Raw genomic sequence first — 23,733 nt, forward strand, 5'->3', positions numbered from 1 at the left:
CATCTGTGGTCTCTTCCCTGCAGATCAGGCAGTGGGCATCTTCGTCGCTGCCATCTTGGTCCCCTCTATCATTTCTTTTTTTAATAATAGTTTATTATTATTTTGTGTGTTTTTGTGTTATGCATATGTATGTATGGGTGGGTGTCCATAGAGACCAGAAGAGGACTTTCGGTTCCCTGGAGCTAGAGTTAACTGTTGTGAGCTGTCTGACTTGTCTCTAGAACAGCAGCTAGCACTCTTAACCACTGAGTGATCTCTCTAGCCTGATCTGTTTACCATTTTTTATTGCCACTGAGAAAGTTGTATCTTAATTCTGTCTTTGAGGGAAATTCCATTAAAGGATTAATAACTTTTTAACCTATTTTATTGTGAAAAACAATACACAAAAGGATGCTCTAATGAACAACTAACTGATCACAAAGCTAAAACAAATAATTGCCAGGCCTCATGCAGCCATCAGCTAGTCTAAGAGAGAAAATACTGTTTTAGCATTAAAGATCCCTGTGTAAGCCTTTTTCCTTGTGAACCCCTCCCAACACAGCTTCTTTCTAGAAAATCTGCTATCCTGATCAACAGGAACCATAACATTGTTGTCCTATATAGTTCCTTCCATCTATGTAATATTCTAAAAATAAAAAATTCTTATTATTGCATGTTATATAAAATTGAATCATAGAAAATATAATCTTACACTTTGCTTTCTTTAGTAGAACTTATGTTCATAGTATTCATTCATAATAACCTATATAGTGTAAACATTTTTCATTGCTATAGCACTCTACTATAGAAAATACCAGCATATATCTATTATGATGTTTCATTATGACTTAGCTTGGGATTGTAATAGTGGATATTTAAATTTTTCAATGTTTTTTGTTGTTGTTTTAAAAGATTACTTTATTCTATGTGTATGAGTGTTTTGCATGAATGTATGCATGTGTACCACATGTGTGCCTTGTGCCTGTAGAGACCAAGAAGAAGGTACTGGATTCTCTGGAGTGGGAGCTGGAGGTACAGAGAGCTGTGAGCCACCATGTGGCTGCTGAGAACTGAACCCAGAGACTGTAAACACTAATAGTAGGGAAATTCTAACCAGGCGTTTGTCTGTATAAGTGTCTGTGAGAAAAGTCACTGTGTATATATGTATGCCTTCCTCACATACACCAAAGGATTTGTGCTTAATTATGAATTTTTAACACAATATTTCTAAAATATTCTGGATATTTAACATAATCCTTCCTGCATCTGGAGAGTTTCCCTAGATGCCAAATATTTTATTTTATTTTATTTTATTTTTTTTCAAATATTTTAAAATACAGTAATTTAAACATTAAAAATGAGCATGACTTTCTAAAGGTAAAAAATAATAGTACACATTCAATATAAAATTATTTAAAAATAGTTGGCAATAAATACGGTAGCAAAATATACTAGGTACAAACTGAATATTACTTTTATAAAAAATGAAATATGTAATAATTCACTATGCCTCATTTTGAACAAATATTTATATGATATTATTGTAATTTAATTTCTAAAAATATTAGTTGAAAATTGTGGCTGTACACTACACATGCTATATTACCCTCTAACTACATATATCTCTTAAAATCCACTAAACGCATGTAACAGCATTTGTTTGATTAATTCTTGCACTGCTTAAACAAGTTATTGCCAAAGCCCCTGAACAATTTCTAAGCACAAAAGAATCTAATTTTAAAAGACTATCTAGATATGAAACTCTTGAAATTTCAAAACTTTATTTTTAATATGTTTTCATTTTTGGTATTTCTTCCCTCTTAGGTAACTAATGCGAAATATAAATGACTGTGGGTGAGGAAGGACAGCATTCCACAAAGCAGGCCCTGGCAGTGATTAATTTGTAGCTACAAGGGCGACTGTAGCAAACAAGACAGCGGCTTATGTAACTGATGAGGTATTAGTCAGCAAACCCTAATCCCACATCCCATCACCCTGGGCCCTGAGACGCTGTCTTTCGTGAATTCTTTAGACTAGCCTGTCGTCTTCTACTGCCTCAGAAAACAGAGAAAAGTGATACAGAAAGATCCCTTTCTGTTACTCAACTGGGCTGAAGGTTGGTAGATGAACAAAGTACACTGATTAACTTAGAAAAAGTACTATAATTACATACTAGAATTTATTTTCATTAGTACAATGCTGAATATCAGTCTTTTTAAGGCATTTCTGTTTTTCAAGTTTAAAATCTATGACAACAACTACATGACTCTGCTAGCATATGAGAGGTGCTAATGACGTCTGCCGTGGGCCATAATGTAGGAGGCTTTTTTATTGACCAAGTTCACAAAGGCTGACTTACTATACGGCCTTCACTACTGTAAGCAGGTAGCACAAAAAAGTTCTGAGTATTTGACTTTCCTAGTTATTTGACTCATTCTTGCTCTCCTTAGGAGGTAAGAACAGGGTACATTTCCAAATAGTTACAAACTCGAAAATACGCCAAGCCTCCCAGAAACCTCAAAACAGATTTTTTAGAGCCATGTTCTCAGTCAACTTTAATGAAAGCAGTGTTGTGTGTCTATAGAAAGGGGTGTGCTGTGTAGTGGTTTCTTTTCATTCCATCCTGGAGGGAGGCTCTGTAAGACCCAGAAAGTAAATGAAACTTTGAACTCTTACAAGGTTCAGAAATGAAATAAGCTTAGAAATCTCAAGAAACTCGCAAATGGTAGGATGGTCACAAGTCCATCCCCTGGGTTATTAAACTGTAACAACTGCCATAAAGATGTCCAGCTGCCTGCAAATGACCGAGGGGCTTTAGGGATTCAGCTTCTGCGCACTGATGCTTAGGCTGGAGTAGACCTTTGGTGACTGTAGCTGCCTCAGAGTCATCCATGTTGCCATAAGTAACTGCTGTCCCCATAGTTCAGCAAGTAATCCCAACAAACTCATCTACTCCCTGAGCTGGACCTGGGTCTGTCATTGCTGCCTAGCTAAGGTAGACATTTCCCCAGAAAAAGTGACACACAATGGACAGAGGTCTAAGGTATAAATGTCTAAGGTATAAATATTCAGAGGTTATTTTGTGCAAAACAAAGCAGCACTGCCCTTGACATGAATCTCAGCTTTTCAATCAGTGAGCACAAAGGTTCCTTTAGAAGAAAGTAGGCTCTGACACACGCCATAGCTCACATTGTCCAGTCTCCTGAGGGACCTAACTATCTCAGATACTACTTATGTTCAGATCTGGAAGAAGGACCCCTAAGAATTGTGAGTATAAAGTGTCTAATATCACGGGCCGTCCCAAGATGACAGGATATGGAGATATAAAAAAGAAAAACAAGCAAGAACACAAACAGCATCATGAACTTATGATGATGCACCGAGAAGGGGCTTAATATAAAGTGAGGTATGGTGACAACAGAAGTACTTTTACTTTTTCTATGAGGTAATCAGCATTAAGATGGGGAATTTACTACAAGTGCTCATTTTCGGAGTGCCAGGCTCAAAGTACTGTGTCAGCTTAAACTAGCCTGGCCTCTCTGCTGCACCTAACAGAACACTGTCTCCTTCTTTGGAAAGAGTCCACTTCCTCCTCAGACATTTCAGTGTTTGGTGTTCTCAAATTTCACTCTCACTTTTCTTAGTCCTGTTTACACTCAATATGCCGGGTTTGAAGTGTGCCCAAGTATCAGTCTCTGCTTTCAGAGGGTTGCTGGACAGCTAGTAGAGTCTCAGAAAATCTCAACTTGAAAGAATTTAAGACAAAATTAATCATAAACCCCAAACTTCTTGCTTTCAACCTGAATTAATATGACTCTATCAGCTAAAAGCAGCACACCTACCAGCTGCCAGGCTGGAGAACTGGGCATGTCACCTTTGACTTCTCCTTCACTAACCCAGAACCTGTTAAGTTTTCCTTCTAAATATTCCTCACTTTATCGATTTTCACAGTCTCAACATATCTTGTGGAGACTGATGGTTTCTAGCTAGTCTCTTCACAGCTGTTTGTTCTCGTCAGGTCTGCCCTCTAAACAAAACCAGACACAAGTGTGTGAATGTCTACCCTTGCTCAGGGGCTGCTCATGTGTGTTAGATGGCAGCTACTTTCAGTGACATGATTATGTAGTCCTTGCCACGTGCCTCCTGCCTACCTTACCATTGTACCCACACCACTCCTCACACGTGGTAAAGAGTGATTTCACAGAGCTTCTCTCTAAATACAGTACCATTTGTTTTCATACACCTGTTCTTGATTATTTTGTCTAAAATTCTTCAATTTTAATTATTTCTTGCCAAAATATCCACCTGCTCCAGAAAGGTTTCCAACAGTTCTCGTGGGCAAGGCTCCTGTCTACCAGCTCACCCAGTGCTTCACTTTGATAAGTACATAAGTTATCCAGTGAGCATATATTGTTTCTCTTATCAGGAAAAATCAATGAAGAATCAAAAGGAGAAATAAAAATAAGTTTGTATGTACATTACTTGTACCACTTATCTTTGTAATCCCAATTCAAAGCCCGGAATCTGTCAACTGACGCTAAAGGAAAGTGACTGACAGGAAGGAGGCGTGCATAAAGTAAACTACAGAAAATCTAGGAGACTTGTAGTATAGTAGTTCATAGCAGTCGGAGTTCTGATATCTGTGCTTATGCTGCTATCTTTATAGTTAGGCTAAAAATAACTCCAAATAAGTAATTTGTTTGCTTCAAGTTAGCAAAACTAATTAAGAAGCTGTCCTATTTTGGACATCCAATCTTTCATCACCCAAGGTATAATTTAAAGAACTATGCCACGTGTAATCTTCCTAAAGTGGGAAATCAGCAGGATTATCAAAACCCTGTAGAAAACCTTAGCAACACTGTGCTATTTAAAACACGGAAAATTACTTACATGCAACAGCAATACAGCAGCAAGAAAGGACTGCCCTTGACAGTACCCGATGTCTTCATCATACACAGAGTAGGCCTAGAGAAAGATAATGAAAAAGTCATATTAAGAAAAGTAATAAGGGCTTGGGATCAGGGTCTGGTTAAGGGGCCACGAAGCTGGCAAAAAGAAGCCCTTGAAACAGCCCAGGAAGCAGGCCAAGGAGATGGACGAGGAAGATAAGGCTTTCAAGCAGAAACAGAAAGAGGAGCAGAAGAAACTCGAGGAGTTGAAAGCCAAGACTGTGGGAAAGGCCCTTTGGCCACAGGTGGAATTAAGAAATCTGGCAAAAAGTAAGCTGTTCCTCATCTGAGCTGATGGTGACCCTCTTCCATTCCTACTGAAACATCTGGATTCCCTGCCATAACATCTTTGCCACCTACAGCTAGAATGAAGTGTTATCCTGGAGCTTATTGTACATTGTAATAAACTTGTGTAATAAAATAAATACAATGAAAAAAAAAAAAAAGAAAAGAAAAGTCATAAGCCAGATGTAGTGGTGCATGCCTTTAATCCCAGCACTTGGGAGGCAGAGGCAGGTGGATCACTGTGAGTTCTAGGCCAGCCTGGTGTGCAGAGTTGAGTCTGGAACAGCCAAGATACACAGAGAGATGCTGTTTCAATTCTGAGAGACGCTGTCTCAATTCCTCCCCCCACCCCCCAAAAAAGGAAGAAAACTCATAAATCTTAAGCGTTGGCTCACTTTAGGTGCTGGTTTGTCCTATTTTTGACCTTTCTGACACATTTTCACTGATTTTTCCAATTTGAACCAGTTTGCTACTACGGCAGTGGGATTCCTCTAAGATACCTTTTCTAATGCAATACTATATGTCCCATTATCAAGGGCCATCCTTAGGATATGGGATCACCTAAATTATTAATGTAAGCTAATTTACATGAGCCTATGGGAACCCTGGGAAGATGATGGGGGAATACAAGGCTCTAAAGCTGGTAGGAGGGTTCTAGCGCATTGCAACAGAAAGGTCTCGAAGCTTCTCACAACCATAGTACAAGTCCACCATTCTGAAAAACAAAACAACCACTAAAACCTTTAAACAGGTTGTCCAACCTGCAGCTGATGCCAAGAACCACTATCACTATGACTCAACACAAAACACACAATTAGTGATGGTTTTTGTGAGGTTATAGAATGCAAGCTTACAGATAACATTGCTTTGCAATGTTAAAAGGTTGTATATGCCTGCTGTAAGCTCTTAATGACCTTTAAACTACTCTTCTGTTTTCTAAATGCTGAAGAGTAAACGTGACCCCTTTTATGTATACTGCAGACAAGGCATTTAGCATTGCCCTGTGTGTTTTTCAGATGGCCAAAGGTACATGGTACTGAGAACATACATCCACTATTGCAGGAACTGGATACTCCATACCATTCCTGTCCCTTTAGCTATGAGCTGGAAGACGGCAAAAGAGCTCCACTCAGAGGAAATACACCACTCCTTGGGAAATAACAAATATACCATTCAGTTCCATATTTGCCTCTTTGTCTTTGGAGGAAAGGAAATAAAGTCATTGGCTTAATATTTTCTAACTAGTAGTTAAACACTTGAAGACATTATATACTAGGTTTTAGGAGGCTGAGCCAGCAAGGGGAGTGTGCTGATAAAATGGGAAGATAAAAAGTTAGAAAGACTTTCTGTGCAAGTCCAGATGGCTAACATTTTAGATTTTGAAGGATAATCATGGTCTCAGTCAAAGTTTAAAAGACATTCCTAAATCAAGGAAAGTACAAGAACAGGCTGTGAAGAGCATGGTTCACTTACTGGCTCCTGATACCGAAGAAAAATTAGATGCTGCCATATTTATAAAAGCTAAACATCCCAAGACTGCTACTTAAATTCTAGGTGGGTACTAAGCCCAAGAGTGTGCTTTATTTGAGATGATTTCAACTCAATGTGCTTAATAAAACACATTGTGGTTTAAGGTGTATGAAGACTTCTTGCTAAGGCCAATGGTTATTAAAGATATTTGCATTTTTTCCAGTACTGAGGATGGCCCCAGGGCCTGACACAAGCCTAGGCAAGCATTCTGCACTAACTCCTACTGCCTGGCCTTATAACCATTTTTTCAATGTATAATACAGCCAGCTAAACGTATACATACGTTTGATTTTCAGAATGCTTGAATTGGTGGCATTATGCTAAAATATCATCAAAGAACAACCAACTTATCATCCCACCAGAATGTTCACTTGTGCCTTTGTAGTCTAATCTGCTCCTCAAACATCAACTGATCTGAATTTTACAATATATTTATAAGTTTAAAATAATCTCATATAAATAAATCATATCAGATACACTCTTGTGTTTGGTTTCTTTCATTTGGTGTAATATTTCTCTGATTTCTCCATGTTATTATGTCATAGTTGTTCAATATTTATCTAGAGTAGTATTTTGGCGTACAAATATACAATTTGTCTATCCTTCTATTCTCATTTTTGTCCAAGTTTTTCAAAGAGATATACTTTTTGTGTTTATTTTTTGTTTTGTTTCTGTATATTCAACTTCAATGATTTCTGATAATTGTCTTAATTTGCTTTTTATGCTGTAATAAAACACTGACCAAAATAAGCTTTCAGGAAAAAAAGTTTATGAGGCTGACAGGTTATATACAGTCCATCGTCAAGGAAAACCAAAGCAGGAACTCCAGACAGAAACTGGAGCAGAAGCTAAGGTGCAATGCTTACTGGCTGGCCTCCCCTGCTCAGCCAATGCTACTGTACAATGTAGGACAACCTGCCTAAGGGTAGTGCCACCTACAGTGGGCCCTCCCACATCAGTCACCAAATGAGACCATGCCCCTCAGACCCAACTACAAGACAATCTGATGGAGGCCATTTTTCAAGTAAGGGTCTTTCCTCCCAATGTGCAGTGTGTTTCAAAGTTGAGAAAAACTAACACATATACTGCATTTATTGCTTTATTTCTTCTATTTAATTAAAGTTGAATTTGTTCCTTGTTTGCTTTCTATTTATCTTGTTCACACATGTGCATGTGTGCATGTGTGCACATGTGGAGGTATGGAGATTAGAGGACAGCTTGAAGGAGTTGGTTCTCTCCTTTCACCATGTGAATGGCAGAGATTAAGTGCAGGTGCCTCTACCCATTGAATCATTGTGCTGGTCCCATTTTTTTTTAATGTGTGGATAATTTCATCATGCAATGCATTTTGACCAAATCAACCCCCTTTCCCTTCTCTCCAATCCTCCCTGCCCATCGCAGAACTTTCCACTCCTAACTTGATACATGTTCACCTTCCCCCTTAAAACCCAGACGCCACTTAGTGCTTTCTGTGTGCATGAGTGTAAGACCACCTACTGGAGTGTGGGTAGCCTCTAAGGATCACATCCCAGGAGAAAGTGGACTTTCCCTCCTCCAATAGCTTATTAAAATACTAGCCTACATCTTTTTTCTTTTTTAATGCAGGTATTTAAATCTGTACATTCCTTTGTAATTCTGAAAATGCTAGTGATTACTGTTCCTCTTCTTGCCAACTGTAACCATCCCTAAACAGTATGAGTCAGTGGAAAGGCACAAATTGTCTCCTCCCAACTCAATGGATTTTGATACTGTACTGTCTGTGAAGACCCAAGTGTTTCTAAAACTCGTGGCCTTAGAGAAAAACATGGGGCTATGTTACTAAAAAGGTTCAAAAATGGGATCAATGTGGCAACCTTTTCACTAAGAGATGAAGAAGAATGCGGTAAAGCTGCTCCACTTCTTGTTACGGTCTTAAAAGGAGGGAAGGACAAAGGGAAGGAAGGAACATCTTTTTTAAAAGCACAATAAAATCACTGTCTATGATATTATCCCAAATTCCCATCCTTATGATAACTACATATCCTTGTTATTTCTGCAAAATTATTATACCATCACCTTCACACTCAAGAGTTTCCTAATTAGAGGCACTCAATTCATTCTAGGACCCAAAGTAGTGAAGTAGCCTGATTTTGTGTCCTTATAACTTAAAAATATATGCTAATACAATTATATTTTATACCTCAGTATTTTTTTATTTAGCTCATAAGCTATAATTTTTTCTTTTTCTTTTGAGGTAGCATTTCTTTGTGTATCTCTGGCCATTCTGGAACTCACTCTGTAGACCAGGCTGGCCTCAAACTCAGAGATCCATTGCTTCTGCCCACTGAGTGCAGCGACTGATTAATGGCACGTGCCACTGCCTGGTTAAGATATAAATTTTATTTTGAAGAGTATGACATTTTATTATATTAAGATAGAAGGATTGCAAACAAAAATTAAGGGACTGCCTTGTTGTTCCTCCACTGCTAATTTCCTTGGTCCCCTGAATTCTAGAGCTGAAATCCTAAGAATAATTTATTCTTCTCTATTGAGTAACTGGCTGTGGGCCTCTTTCCAAACTCCTAAAAATTACTCTGCACAGCTCTTTTTATTCTTCCCTCACTTACTGCATCCCACAGATCTCACCTCCCTGACTGTGCAGAACTAGAGCCAAGCGCATCACTCAGCTTCAGGAAGCTGCTCATCTCTAGTACTTCATATGGACTTTTGAATCTTATATTTAATGAGTCAGTAAGGCAAGGATGAAACACAAATAAAAATTATATTATGGGACTATTGTTCTCTGTTAACTCTTTTCTGCTAATGATGATATTACCATATTCTCCTTTAACATTCACAACAGAACCACTGAAGCCAGGCACAGCGGCGCACGCCTGTAATCCCAGCACTCATGGAGGCAGAGACAGGTGGATCTCTATGAGTTTAAGGCTAGGCTGATCTACAAAGCCACACAGAGTAATCATTAAAAAACAACAAACAAACAAACAACAACAAAACACCCCAAAACAAAAAAGAAATGCTGGGTCATCGGAACCACTACCCAGTGAATATGAAAGGGGCATTGCCTCCTTACTACCAAATTTACAGAGCCCTGCCTAATTTTAAAAACTGAAAGATCAATTAGCATGTTTTAAATTTAATTTTCCACAATTTATCCAGCCACATTTCTGATGGTGTAACTTGTACTTTTAGTTAAAATGTATGGTGTGTGAGTGTTGGGGTTGCTTTTGGAAGAGCTGTAAGGAGAAAGAGAAGAACTTTTAACCCAGCCCCAGGTGGCAGTGTTTCTGAAAGCAGGGTGCTTTGTCACTTCCTTTCCTACAAACCAGAAACTCTGAGATTTTTTAATGAGAATGAACATTTTGAAAGACCGTAATGCGTTCTCAAAGTTGTCCCTTCCCTAGAAAAGACATCCTAAAACCATGGGTCTCCAAAACCAAATATGCTTCATCAACCTGCATCACTTGACAAATAATTGATATTTTTTACACGAACATATTTAACTTTATGTGGAAATTGTTCTACTTGCATGCTTATTTATGTTATAAGAGAAGTCTAATTAAAAATGAAGATGGACAATTTCTAAGACATGGGGATGTAGTGAACTCAATGCCTCCATGAGCTACTCTCCAACTAGACTGTGGATGCTGTGAACACCAGCAACAGTAAGCTTACTTTCTACAGGGTTATGATTTGGGTTTGGGCAGGCAGCATAAGTGACTCTTCAGGTTCAAGCTACTCAGTTGGCATTGACTTACTAGTGTGTTTGTGCAGTTTGAAAAACAGGGTTAGAGCAACTTCTTTGTCTTGGAATTCTTAAAGCACTGATCTGCTTAAGATAACTTTTCTGAGTTAAACACAACCTCTCTCTCTTTTCACGCTTATCTTGTACACCCTACCTCTCTACACATCCCTTTACTATTTGCTGAAGAGATGCCTGATTACCTGGACTTTAAAAAAAAAAATCACCTGGGTACCACTTCTGGAAATAAAGAAGAGGGTTCAATTTGATTAACCTCCCTCCTGATTACTAAATTAAACAATGGCAGGGGAAATGTATAGAACAAGTGCCAAGAGCACTGCAGACTGAACAAAGTAGGCGGCACTGCAGGGAGAAGATACCTGGAAGGAGGGATGGCAGCTAGTGAAACTGACTATTGTGTACAGTCCTAGTAAGAGCTGATGGCTCCGTCATTTATTTTGATAATTAAAAACCTCTTGAAGGTAAAGATGGCATTATAGCACTCTCATTCTTTATGGCCTTTGCCAGAGGCCATGCTCTAAAGGTTCCACATTGGAATGACCAGAACATTGAAACCCTACTGTGATCTTACTGCTTTGAAGAACTAGAGAACAAAGGGCCAGATGCTATAGTCTGCTATAAGCTGAAAATAGTAAGAATTTTATATACAAGACAGTAACAAAATAGAAACTATATATAGAAAAGTTATATAGTAAGTTAAATTGCTAACAAGTCAAATGGCAAAAATATTAATAATAAAAATATACTTGGTAGTTACCACAGGGTCACAGTTGTTACGTTAATATTTAATTAGAAATTGTTGGAGATTTAATACAGTATTTAAAAATACAAGTGACATTTTAAGGAATTCTTTAGCATTACTTTTCATACCTGTTAAATAACTATTAGCATTTACTTGCTAATAAGCACTACAAACTGTTTTAATCATTTGCATATAGCAACTTAATCATGGTGTACTGGCTGTTTTTTTTTTTTTAATTAATATAATTTATTCAGATTATATTCTGATTGCTATCCCCTCACTGCTTGTATCCTCCCATTCCCACCCTCCCACCCTCTTCTGCCCTATTCCCTTCCCCTTCACCTCTGACAGAAGGGTACCTCCTCCCCAGCAGGCTGACCACGGCCTATCAGGTCTGATCTAGATAGCCTGCTTCCCCTTCCTCTGTTAGCTTACCAGGCCTTCCCACCGTGTGGAAGTGATCAAATCATGGGCACCAGAGTTCATGTCTAGTTTTTATGTCAACTTAAAACAAGCTTAAGAGTCACCAGAGAGGAAAAAGCCTCAATTAAGAAAATGCCTCAGTAAGACCAGGCTATCGGCAGACAGACCCAGGCCATTGTGGATGAGAGCACCCCTGGTTAGGTGGTTCTGAGTTCTGTAAGAAAGCAGCTGAGCAAGCAGCACCCCTCCGTGTCCTCTTCATCAGTTCCTGCCTCCGGGTTCCTGTCCTGGCTTCCTTCAGTGATAGACTACACTGTAGAAGTGAAAACCAAATAAACCGTTCCCTTCCCCTTTGCTTTTGGCCATGGTGTGTCATTCCAGCAATAGAAACCCTAATTAAGATACTTGGTAATGACTTCTTTGGATAAGTATATTATTATCTTCTGTTGACTGCTGGAGAAACTGAGTCACAAAGAGGTTAAATAAACAATTCTATGTCACTAAAAAATGCAAACGCCTTCTACTGCTTTCTTCAATGATATGTTTTTGTTTTAGTTTTTTGAGACAGGGTTTCTCGGTGTAGCCTTGGCTGTCCTGGACTCACCTTGTAGATAGATCAGGCTGGCCTCAAAGTCACAGCAATCCAGCTGCCTCTGCCTACCAAGTTCTGGGATTAAAGGCATGCACCACCACCTCCCAGCCCCTTCAATGATCTTTAAGTTTAGTAGTTTGTCCAAAACTCCTTCCCTCATCTGTGTATCCTCTTCCCTCCTCATTTAATCCTACAGTTTCAGTCACCTACTTACTCTATTTCCCTACCTGCCCCACCTTGTCTCTCTGGGTCTAGGAGACCTAACTTAGGATGATTCTTTCCCTAGATTCTAACATGTATGAAAGTGATCTAAATGAAACTGCCAAATAATAAGGAGACAGGGCCCCAACTGAAGTTACTAGTCCGGGGATTTGGTTACATCTGATTGAATTGTGGACCAAAGATGTCCCATTGGAATCTTTGAACAATCCAGGCTGTTGCTAAGAATATAGGTTTTTCTCCACAAACTGAAAGAAAAGCCCCATTGCCGAAGACAACACCTATATAACTCATTGAACATGGAAATGTTAAGCTGGTGCCTACTTAAAGCCTTCACTCCTATGTTATAGTGTCTTTGGTACAGGAAGACACTCTGCCCACTAACTAAAGCCAAGCCAGGCACAATCCTTATTTTATTACTTGCACTAATAAAACAAAATAAGAGTTTTTAGACAAAATCAATGTCCTTAAGGCAACAAATATTCATAACTTAAATTTATGTACTCTTCACACAGGTTACACAAGTTATTCAGACTTAAGCAAATTAATTCCTCATACCCTCTTGGTATCATTAATATCAATTCAACTTGCTCCCTCTATTGCAAATAAGGAAACTGAAGTATAATGATTTAACTCTGCTTCCAACTTAACTCAGTTACTCAACACAAGGTGAGATTCACATTTAAGCACTCTGGCACCAAATTTTCACTACCAAAGTACATTGCAAACCTCAACACCCTGGGAACCACTATGAAAGACCCTCCACATGTAGCTGCACTGTAGAGTAATGCTATGGAAACAGGTATGTTCAAGTTGCAAACAAACAAACAAACAAACAAACACACCCACACACACTGATAATCTTCTCTCTCTCTCTCTCTCTCTCTCTCTCTCTCTCTCTCTCTCACTCACACACACACACACACACACACACACACACACACACACACACACGGCTAGAGAGCTTCCAAAAAAGTTTTGTCGTAAACGCATGCTTCTCCTGGTAACTACCACTTATTGAGCATATTAGGCACCACACCAAGCACTGAATATTAGATTAACTAACTACAGGGATCCATGGAGTTGGCCTGGCCTAGCTGCTCTGAGAGGCATGTGTCATAGGTTTTTAAGATTAGAGTTCATTGCTCTTGGGCCTTCCAATTCCTGAGAGACTGATGCACTCTCTCAGGCAGTGAAGCTTTCAGGTCACTTTGTATTTCTGTGTGTGTTCCCTTAGTAGTCAAGGAAACACAGAAGCTTGACAGGATAATTGATCTTAGGCATTAATCTGTGTGCCTTGTATGGCTTGCATGCTTCACTGTATCCTGGCAGCTACAATTATATTGATCATGGAAATTGCCATTATATTCTGTTTTTGATAAAGTTATAAAAAGTCTGATTGATCTCAATAAAATTGTCATAGCTTCAATTGTGTTGTGTGTGCTCCAACCTGCCTGATTTAATTCCTTGCAGCCATATCATGTGACATTGGCATTGTAAATAAGCTTGGGCACTTATAGCTGACTATATTGGTTAATCCTCAATAGAGTCACACAAAATACAGGCTTTACTTTTTTGTTGCAAAACCTCAGGATTTTCTTTCGTTTTTAGAACATGGAAAGGACAGTAAGATACTAATCCCAGAAATACTAAAGAGAGAGAGAGAGACAGAGACAGAGAGAGAGAGAGAGAGAGAGAGAGACAGAGAGAGAGAGAGACAGAGAGAGAGAGAGACAGAGAGACAGAGAGACAGAGACAGAGAGAGAAACAGAGAGACAGAGAGAGAGACAGAGAGACAGAGAGACACAGACAGAGAGACAGAGAGACACAGACAGAGAGACAGAGAGACACAGACACAGACACAGAGAGAGAGAGAGAGAGATTGTGTGTGCATGCGTGCGTGTGCACGCAAGTGCACATGCAAGCTTCAAACAATATTATTAGTATTAAAGTATAGGCATTTTAGAAGCAGTGAGGACAAGCCTATCACATATGATTTTACTAAAACACTTTTATCCAAATGAAATAAGGAAATATCAAGAAGTTATTACTTATTTATAAACAACTGAAAATTCAAATGCTCCTTTCTTGGTTTATATTACTATGACATAAAACTATTTTCTTGGATGTTTCTAAAAATACAAAGAAAGAAATCATGAAAGCCACAACTCACATGGAATTGTCTAGCTCTACAGGCCAGTCTCTTTGCTGCTATCTATATTTTTTTTATGGATATCTAGGTCTGAAGATGGCTTGGTCTGCATAACCAAGTTCAGAAGATAGTTATAAAACTTAACTCTCAAGCACAACATTTTCTCTTTGATTCATACTCACAGAGTATTCAAAACTGACCATATGCATGACTGCAGCTGGGGATGCAAGTGAATAATCATCGCAAAATTCTGACAGTGGCTGCTTGGGTGAGGGGAGGACTTGATTAAAGGAGGTGTGGGGCTAATGGAAAGTACTGGCAATATTTCTCCTTATTTGTAAGTATATTACTTATTTTTTAAAGTGACAAGTAGAAATTAAACATGTTCAATACATTTCATAATTTTTAATTATAATTTAAATATTTAAAAAGTACTCATTAGTAGCCATTCATTCAATAGTTTGTATTCTATTTGAATCTGGGTATCACCTCCAGAATACAAATATATAAAAGACAAAACCTAGGAGTTTAATTAACAACTATATACACACACAGTCACTTCTTATTATTAACTGTACTTATGGTCTATGAAGTTGTCAGGCCATTAGACTCTACAATTCTGAATTATTTTCCCTGGAATAGAAAGGGTTAGGCACCTATGTACCTTTGGCCACAACATTTTCAGCAATCCATCACAGCATAACTTGGTTGTAACTGTGATGGGTTTTAAGGCAACCAATCTAACTATTGACTCATTATCACTGAGAGAACTCATGCTTCAGTGAGGGCATGTATAACCTAGGCACATCACAACCTCTCAGCAGCTAGCAGCACTAGGCAAGGCTTCAGTGCTGCACATGGGGCACTGGTACACACCAAACCACCACGGAAAACATGGTGTGACGCCTGCTTACAGGACAGGAAGTTAGCATCAGAACACTCCAATCTCTAAACTCTGTGAGTGCATGTGAACAAGAACCACAAGCACAAAAGCTAATGGTCTACGGGTGCTGATCTGAGGTTGCAAGTAAATTTTAGAAAGTTAGATGAATCTAGAAGTACAGATCCTATAAAAATGACTGACTGTGTATATGTGCGTGGGTATGTGTGTGTATATTTTATTATGTAGAAGTACATGCTCAAAATTAAATTGAATTAGCTTATCTCAGCTCCTAGCCTAAAAAATTAAATACAAAGTGTTTTTAATAAAAGCAAAACCGCTATTGATTATAATCATGAATCATTAGTTTCAGGAATGTGACAAATGCTGAAAAACTCATGTACAATATCGGTATAGGTCTATTCCCAGATTACAGTGTTACACTTGAAATTTGTTTCTAGGTGACTATTCTAATTAAAAATTTCGGCTCCTAATATCCCTCATACTGTTCCCCCCAAGCTCTTAGAATTATTATCAATTAATTACATTTCCATATCCATTCAGTACTTAGAACAATCAGTCCATGATGATGAAAATATTGTTTTATAAAAGCTCAATTATCATTTCTTTCCTTTGAAACTCACCATGTGTTTTCCAATAAAAGCAATAGATTCTGAGGACCTCTATCACTCCAGCGCCTGGAACAGCAATTTGCTAGTACAACACTCTAAGCCTCTGGTTCCAAATGCTGCTTAGGTGTTTTCCATTCTTGGCTCTGTTTGGTAAGCATCTCAGATCCTAGCTCTGTCACTTTCCATAATTACTTATCTTCACTTTCATTGAGACAAAATATGGAAGACCAGCACAGATAGCAAGCAAAATGGACAAGTCAGTTGCTCTAATGAAGCTTAGTTTCTTAACATGAAAAGATGGCAATTGTCATGCTAAATAAATAGTTGTTAATTAAACTCCTAGGTTTTGTCTTTTATATATTTGTACTCTGGAGGTGATACCCAAATTCAAATAGAAATACAAACTATTGAATGAATGGCTACTAATGAGTACTTTTTAAATATTTAAATTATAATTAAAAATTATGAAATGTATTGAACATGCACAGGGTATGTACTCACTTACAAGTGGACATTAGCCATAAAGCACAGGACAACCAGGCTATAATCCACAAACCCAAAGAAGCCATGAAGCGCCCAAGGGAAGATGCTGAGCAATGAAATAAGAAAATCTCAAAAATAAGAAGAAATAAAACAGATATCTTGAGTAGATAGACAGAGGAAACTGAGTGGGAGGGGGGAGAGGGTAACAGGGATGAGGTGTGTGAAGAGTGGGGTAGGGGTGATGGAGAGGGCTAGGAAAGAGAACAGAAATCAGTGGGGCCCATCTCTGGGGCAGGGGAGGTTTCTGAGAGTCTATGGGGGTGATCCTAGCTGAGACTCCTAGCAGCAGGGGTTAAGGAGCCTGAAGTCGACACATCCTGTATCCAGGTGGAACTTCCAGTGAGGTAAGGGGAACACCAACCCACTCATAAAACCTTTGACCCCCAATTTGTCCTGCCTACAAGATGAGCGGGGATAAAGATAGAGCAGAGACTGAGGGAATGTCCAACCAATGCCTGGCCCAATCTGAGACCCACCCCATGGGAGAGAGCCAACTTCTGACACTACTAACAATATTCTGTTATTTCTTCAGACAGGAGCCTAGCATAGCTGTCTTCTGAGGGGCTTCATCCAGCAGCTGATGGAAACAGATGCAGTGACCCACAGCCAAACAATAGGTTGAGCTTCAAGAGTTCTGTGAAAGAGTAAGAGGAAGAAATGAGGGAGCCAGAGGGTTCAAGGACAGAGCGAAAGACCCACAGAGTCAACAAACCTGGGCCCATTAGGGCTCACAGAGACTGAACCACCTACCAAAGAGCATGCATGGGTTGGATATAGATTCCCTACACCTAAGTAGCAGATGTGCAGCTTGGTCAACATGTGAGTCCCCTAACAATGGGAATAGGGGCTGTCTCTCACTCTGTTGCTTTCCTCTGGATCCCTTTCCCCTAGCTGGATGCCTTGTGGGAAAGGATACCTCTAGTCCTGCTGTTACTTCAGATGCCAGGGTGAATTGGTACTCTTTCGGAGGCCTCCCCTTCTCTAAGAAGAAGGAGAGAAAGGAGTGGGGGGGGGGCATGCAAGTGGGACTTGAGGAGGAGGGAGGGAGCTGGGATCAAGCTGTGAAGTGATTAAATTAAGAATATTAAAAAAAAAAACACTTTAAAACCAAAAAAGTGAAAGAAACAATACAAAAGTATTCTGGACCTGATGAAATCCAAGAGCCATTGAGAATGAAATAAAATGTGTGATTTAAACTCAATCCCTTTCTATACAGGACACCCATTAACCCAACCATCACTGAAACATGGGTGATATTTACTGCTCAGTAGCTGCAATACCTCTGTGCTTCATGATTGAGTAGGAGTCAGGTTACGATTATGTAAGACAATATCCTTGTTTATAAGAAAAGCATCCTACAGTATTTGGGGACAAGGAGGTATAATGACAACCAATCACACAAAATATAATTTAGTAAAATAAAATTCTGACCAGGCAACTTTCCTATAAGTTTGAAACTGTTAAGTAATATATATATACATGTATATACAAATTTCACAGTATTTTATTTACTAACTATAACAAAACATTAGTGTAAAAGGTTATTAAGTGTGTCCTATAAGCTGGTAACAAGAAAAGTATGAACATAACTCTAAAATAGATTCACTGATATGAAATACTCTGAACTGGGCTAGATGTACTCACAAATATTCACTCACAAAGCTTTCTTATCTAACACAGCTGGCACAATTCCTAGATGAAGGCTTCTTTTTATATAACAGATCTTAAAGGAAGCCCTTGGCAATAATTTAAAAGTATACTGACTATTTTATAAACAGCAGATGCAAAAATTAAAAGATATAAAAACCTAGACTACCATGTTCTTCATGTTTTTCAATGTCCGCACAGAAGTGAACTGCTCCATGGTTATGGGCAATTGTCCACTGCGTTTAGTCTATGTTCTCAGACCCATGGTTGTGTAAAGGGTATGGTAAAGGAGAGTACTATTCAGGAGCTCTCTAAAAACACAGAAAAGCAAGAGGCAGCCCTTTAAGGAATTTAACCTGAAAAGGCTTCCCAGAGCTGATAGAAATAAGGACTTGTGTGCACTCCAACCTCAGATTGTGCTGGAAGAGGTCTCCATTTGGTCTGCTCTCCTTAGAAGTACATAGTAGGTTGAGATATTTCATCAAACCTTTCTTCCGTGCAAGTGGTACTGTGTTGTGGCCTAATGTCTCTTCTAGGATGTCCCACTTCTTCACATTTCCCTAGTATATTTCTTAAATGTTGAGTCCTGTCTTGTTGACAGGCTTCGCACAGGATATGAAATACCCAATCTGTTTCATCATCAAGTATGTCAAGTTAACTTTCTTGACATGAGGCAATTAGTACTCAGTGTGACTAAACAAGGCATAGAATATGCCAAAGATAACATTTTTCTGCAACATTGGCCTCAATAAAGACTTGAGATGCAGAGGCAGGCTGACCTTTGTGAGTTCAAGGACAGCCTGGTCTACAGACTGAGTTCCCAGAGAGCCAAGGCTACAAAGAGAAAGCCTGTCTCAAAAAACCAAAACCACATCCCCCCCAAAAAACTCTCAAAAACAACAAATAAAAAAAAAAAAGACTGTGTTCAAATTATCATTTACAATAATCTTAAGTCTAAAAAATAATTTTTTGCTTGGTTTTACTTTGTGTGTTTTGAGTAAGTGTCTTGTGGAGTAGAATTCATTATGTAGAACAGGCTACCATTGAACTCAATCCTCCTGGCTCAACGTCCCAAGGGAAAGAATTGCAGACATATACTACCTTACCTGGCTTCATTGGGAAAAAACTGAGGTTAATTTTATTATGGAACAGGGAGGATGGCTTGCCTTTGTAGCACAAGTACTTGAGTTCAAGGCCCTAGAATCCACTTAAAAATCTCAGGCATGGAAGTGCATGCTTGTAAGCCCAGCGCTAGTGAGGAAGACCCAGAAGGATCCCTGGGGCCTGCTGGCAACCAGTCTACCCTAACTGTGATCCCCAGTGACAGCTCTGTCTTGAAAAAGGTGGATAGAATTGCTGAGGATGATGCCAGAGATTGTCTTCAGGTCTTCACATGTGTGTGCACAAATGTGCACACATACCTACACACATAGGTATCCACACATACATGCACTCTTCTAGACACATGAACACACATATGAAGAAGCATTCACACACTAGAATTATACTGTGTCTATTTGAGTTTTACAACATGATGTCATGGGGCATGTATAGAGACAATATGGTTGCTACAGTGACATACATGAGCATAATAACATCATTTCACAGAACAACTTCTTGTCCTTTTTGTTTTGTTTTGTTTTGTTTTGTTTGAGACAGGGTTTCTCTGTGTAGCCTTGGCTGTCCTGGACTCACTTTGTAGACCAGACTGGCCTCGAACTCACAGAGATCCACCTGCCTCTGCCTCCATGAGCACTGCGATTACAGGTGGGAGCCACCATGCCTGGCTACTTCCTGCCTTTTTATATGAAAGGAACGACAGGCTGTGGTCCTCTAGTCACTACTCATCTAAGTGCTCTCTTTCAATGTAGTCAGAAAACTTTTTTTTCTTTGAAAAAAAAAAAAGGAAGGAACTGGAAAAATCATAATAATATCTCCAAAGCAATATAATTTCACTAATTTGAGTGTTCATGTAACACATAAGATTGTCAGCCTTGGGTAGAGTGGGTAGGACAACTTTCCCAGAAGAGACGGGCTACTAAGATCCAAACAGATGGGAAGGAGGAGGAGGGCAGTTCAGATTCAGCCTTCCCAGGGGAGAACAGGAAGAGGTCTGAGTGAGGAGGAGGCTTCAGAGTTATAATGATACTGGCAACTGTGTGCAACTAATAAGCGGTGCAAACCCTGCAGTTCAGCACCATACAGAATTTACTCTAAGTTTGCTGTCCAGGACATTTAAGGCATTTCAACCTAGTAGAGGAATAGCTCTCAATTGGTAGAAAAATAATAAACTGAATAAGAAACCTAAATATTGTTTTATTTGAAGAATCTTGTGCTTTGTCTTTGCAGGTTAGCCCTTCTTTAATCCCATCCTCTTTCAGCAAAAACAAAACAACAATCTTCCTTTCCTCATCCAACAGCAACACTGTCTTCTAAAAAGTGACTACATCCAAAGTAATTCCTCTATTCTACTTCCAAACCATCTTCATTTTTAAGTCATCCTCATATGCCAAGCTTTTTGGTACCACAGTAGTAATGTGATGGCTTAACAGGCTATTCAGTTGAAAGACTATGTATGGGATGCACAGAAACTACAATGCTATTTCCAGAAAAGCTCTTCTGGGACCATGCACTTGAAAAAAAAATCTTAAATGTCTTCAGGCACTCTCAAGAGCATTGCAAATCACTCATTCTCATTCTCAGACTCCAGCTGCACTAAGCTGACCTTTTCCTTGTTAGAGCTCAGAAGAAAATGTGTATTTAAAATAAAACCACATCTTCTAAGTTGAATTCTTACAGAAACAAATCACCAAGGTGACATTAAAAAATTTATCAAATAAGTTTTATCCGATAAGTTAATCCTAAAAAAGGAGGTTAATCCTCAAACACACATATATACACACATGCATACATACAAGTCAGTCTCAATCTCTCTCTGTCATGTGCACATGTTCATGTACACACAGAAAGAGCATGAGAGAGAGAGAGAATAGAAGAGAAGAGAAGAGGAGAGGGGGAGAGAGAGAGAGAGAGAGAGAGAGAGAGAGAGAGAGAGAGAGAGAGAGAAACACTTTCCAATGTACAGTTCTCCAGTTCTCATATTAGTTTAGATGCTGTCCTCATTTGGTATCTACTGCTGTGACAGACACCATAACCAAAAGCACCTTGGAGAGAGAAGAGTTTATTTCACCTTACAGCTTACAGTCCTCCATCAGGGGAATTCAGAGCTGGAGCCTCAAGGCCGGAACTAAAGCAGAGGCTATGAAGGAAGGCTGCGTACCATTTTGCTGCTTGCTGTCTTGCTTCTCATGGCTGGCTTGGTTTGTTTCTCTATACCTTCCCAGAGGTGGCATGGCCCTGACAGGGCTGGGTTCTCCTCTATTAATTAGCAATGAAGAAAATGCCTCCATAGATGGTCAACAAGCACACGGATGGAGGCTTTTTTTTTTTTTTTTAAATTTGAGGTTTCTCTTTCTATTTGATTCTACATTGTGTTAAGCTGACAAAAAAAAAAAAAAAAAAAAAAAAAAAAAAAAAAAAAACCTACCCAAAACATATTCAGGAATGGGGGCTTGGTAAAGGAGGGAGAGAGAGACATAGGTGAACTGGTAAATAGTTATTAAAAACTGTTGCTAAAAGCTGGATATGGTGGTGCCCACCTGTAATACCAGCACTTGGGCGGCAGAGGCAGGCCTCTGTGAGAGGTCCAGCCTGGTCTATAATGTGAGTCCAACACAGAAAAACCCTGTCTCGACCCGTCCCCCACCCAAAAAACAAAAACCCGGAATTGTTGCTAAAGAAATGTCTCAGTGGTTATTATTGCTTGCTACTTTTCTAAAAGACTCAAGTCAGGCAACTCACAAATGCCTATAACTCTAGATCCAAGATAATCCTCTTCTGGCTTCCAACAGAATCCACACATATTAGTGTATATATTAAGGAGATAGATATAATAAATATTTGAAAAACTGCCCATGGCAATGAAGCAGAATCTTGAAACTTCTTCAAAAACAGCTAACTGTGAAATGTGTTAACATTAAAAACTCATAAGCCTATGAGATGTATCAATATGCAAACCCTGGTATCTTCCCTATCCTCCTACAGACAAGAGGATCAGTACAAATTTTCCTCTCCTTTAGAAATTGTGAAACTATTAACCAACTTGGAAAAAAACCTGATCACTCACATTTCTTCTCCGATGATAAAAGTATCATGTAGAAAGGGGACTCTTGAGAAAACCATCCAGCAAGAAGGGGGAGAAAGACTAAAGACTTCCCTGTCTCCTGCTATCTGTACAGGAAAGTTCCAGGAAGTAATTCTGGTTTGTAGTTGCGATTTGGGAAGAATCTAATTTTCTATACAAAAAAAGTCCTCAGCAGTCTAAAATTAGTCAAACCGTAGGAGCTGGAGTGTAGCTCAGTAGTAGAGTACATGATGAATATGTTAAAATCCTAACAAAAACTCCCAGGGGGAAAAAAACCAATAAAGGTCAAAACAACCCAATATACTTCCACATTCCCTCCAAAATGCCAAATCTACTCTAGAGAAAAATAAGATCATGCAGACCCTTCATTACTTTTTATCCACAGAATCTACCAGTCTATGTAAATTGATCAAGCATGAAGAAATAAATTAAATAAAATAAATTATAAATTATCAGACATTATATGTCATGAAATAGAACCTTAGAGTATGTTGACACATATTATGTATCAATATGGATGATTACAATGAAATACTAAAAAAAAAATCACTACTAAAACTCTCAGCTGCATAGCCAAATCCGAGACAGCATCATGTTTCATGAAAATAACCAAAAAATGCAGTATACACCAAATAGTGTATTTATATTAAATCCTATATAGGAAGTTTATATATAATGACAGAGAATAAATATATGGGGCCAAGAAAGAGTTGCTTTAGAAGGACATAAATGATTGTAATGCACATTGTGGTACATTGTGATTGTGAAGATGTAGACATTTGTCAATTTCAGAGCTATAAACTTAAAAATTACAGATTCACTCAGGAAAAGAGACTATGCTTTGTAAAGATGCACTCAAGTGCATCTTTAACTTAACAACTTAACACAGCTGGAGTCACTGGAAAAGGGGAGCCTCAACTGAGAAAACGCCTCAATAAAATATGGCTGTACGGCATATTATTATGATGGGGGAGGACCCAGTCCACTATGTATGGTGTGCTATCCCTGGGCTGGGTCCTGGGTTCTATAAGAGAGCAGGCTGAGCAAGCCATGATGAACAAGCCAGTAAGCAGCGCCCCTTCATGGCCTCTGCATCAGCTCCTGCCTCCAGGATGCTGCCCTGCTTGAGATCCTGTTCTGACTTCTTTTGGTAATCAGTGTGATGCAGAAGTGTAAGTCCAATAAATCCTTTC

General features: G+C 38.9%; 1 protein-coding gene and 1 pseudogene across 3 annotated transcripts in view; one reads left to right on the top strand and one right to left on the bottom strand.

Moving 5' to 3' along the window:
* Rabgap1l (RAB GTPase activating protein 1 like) overlaps positions 1 to 23,733 on the bottom strand; it is a 583,034-nt gene that overhangs the window by 203,591 nt on the left and 355,710 nt on the right. For all 3 annotated transcript variants that reach the window (XM_051147664.1, XM_051147665.1, XM_051147666.1), the window contains exon 15: positions 4,870 to 4,944. In XM_051147664.1, the coding sequence (XP_051003621.1) occupies positions 4,870 to 4,944 (75 nt within the window). The remainder of the gene's footprint in view (positions 1 to 4,869; positions 4,945 to 23,733) is intronic.
* LOC127190888 (translation machinery-associated protein 7-like) lies at positions 4,958 to 5,202 on the top strand (annotated as a pseudogene).

Source organism: Acomys russatus, chromosome 6 (genome assembly GCF_903995435.1).
Source record: "Acomys russatus chromosome 6, mAcoRus1.1, whole genome shotgun sequence".
Classification (NCBI taxonomy): Eukaryota; Metazoa; Chordata; class Mammalia; order Rodentia; family Muridae; genus Acomys; species Acomys russatus.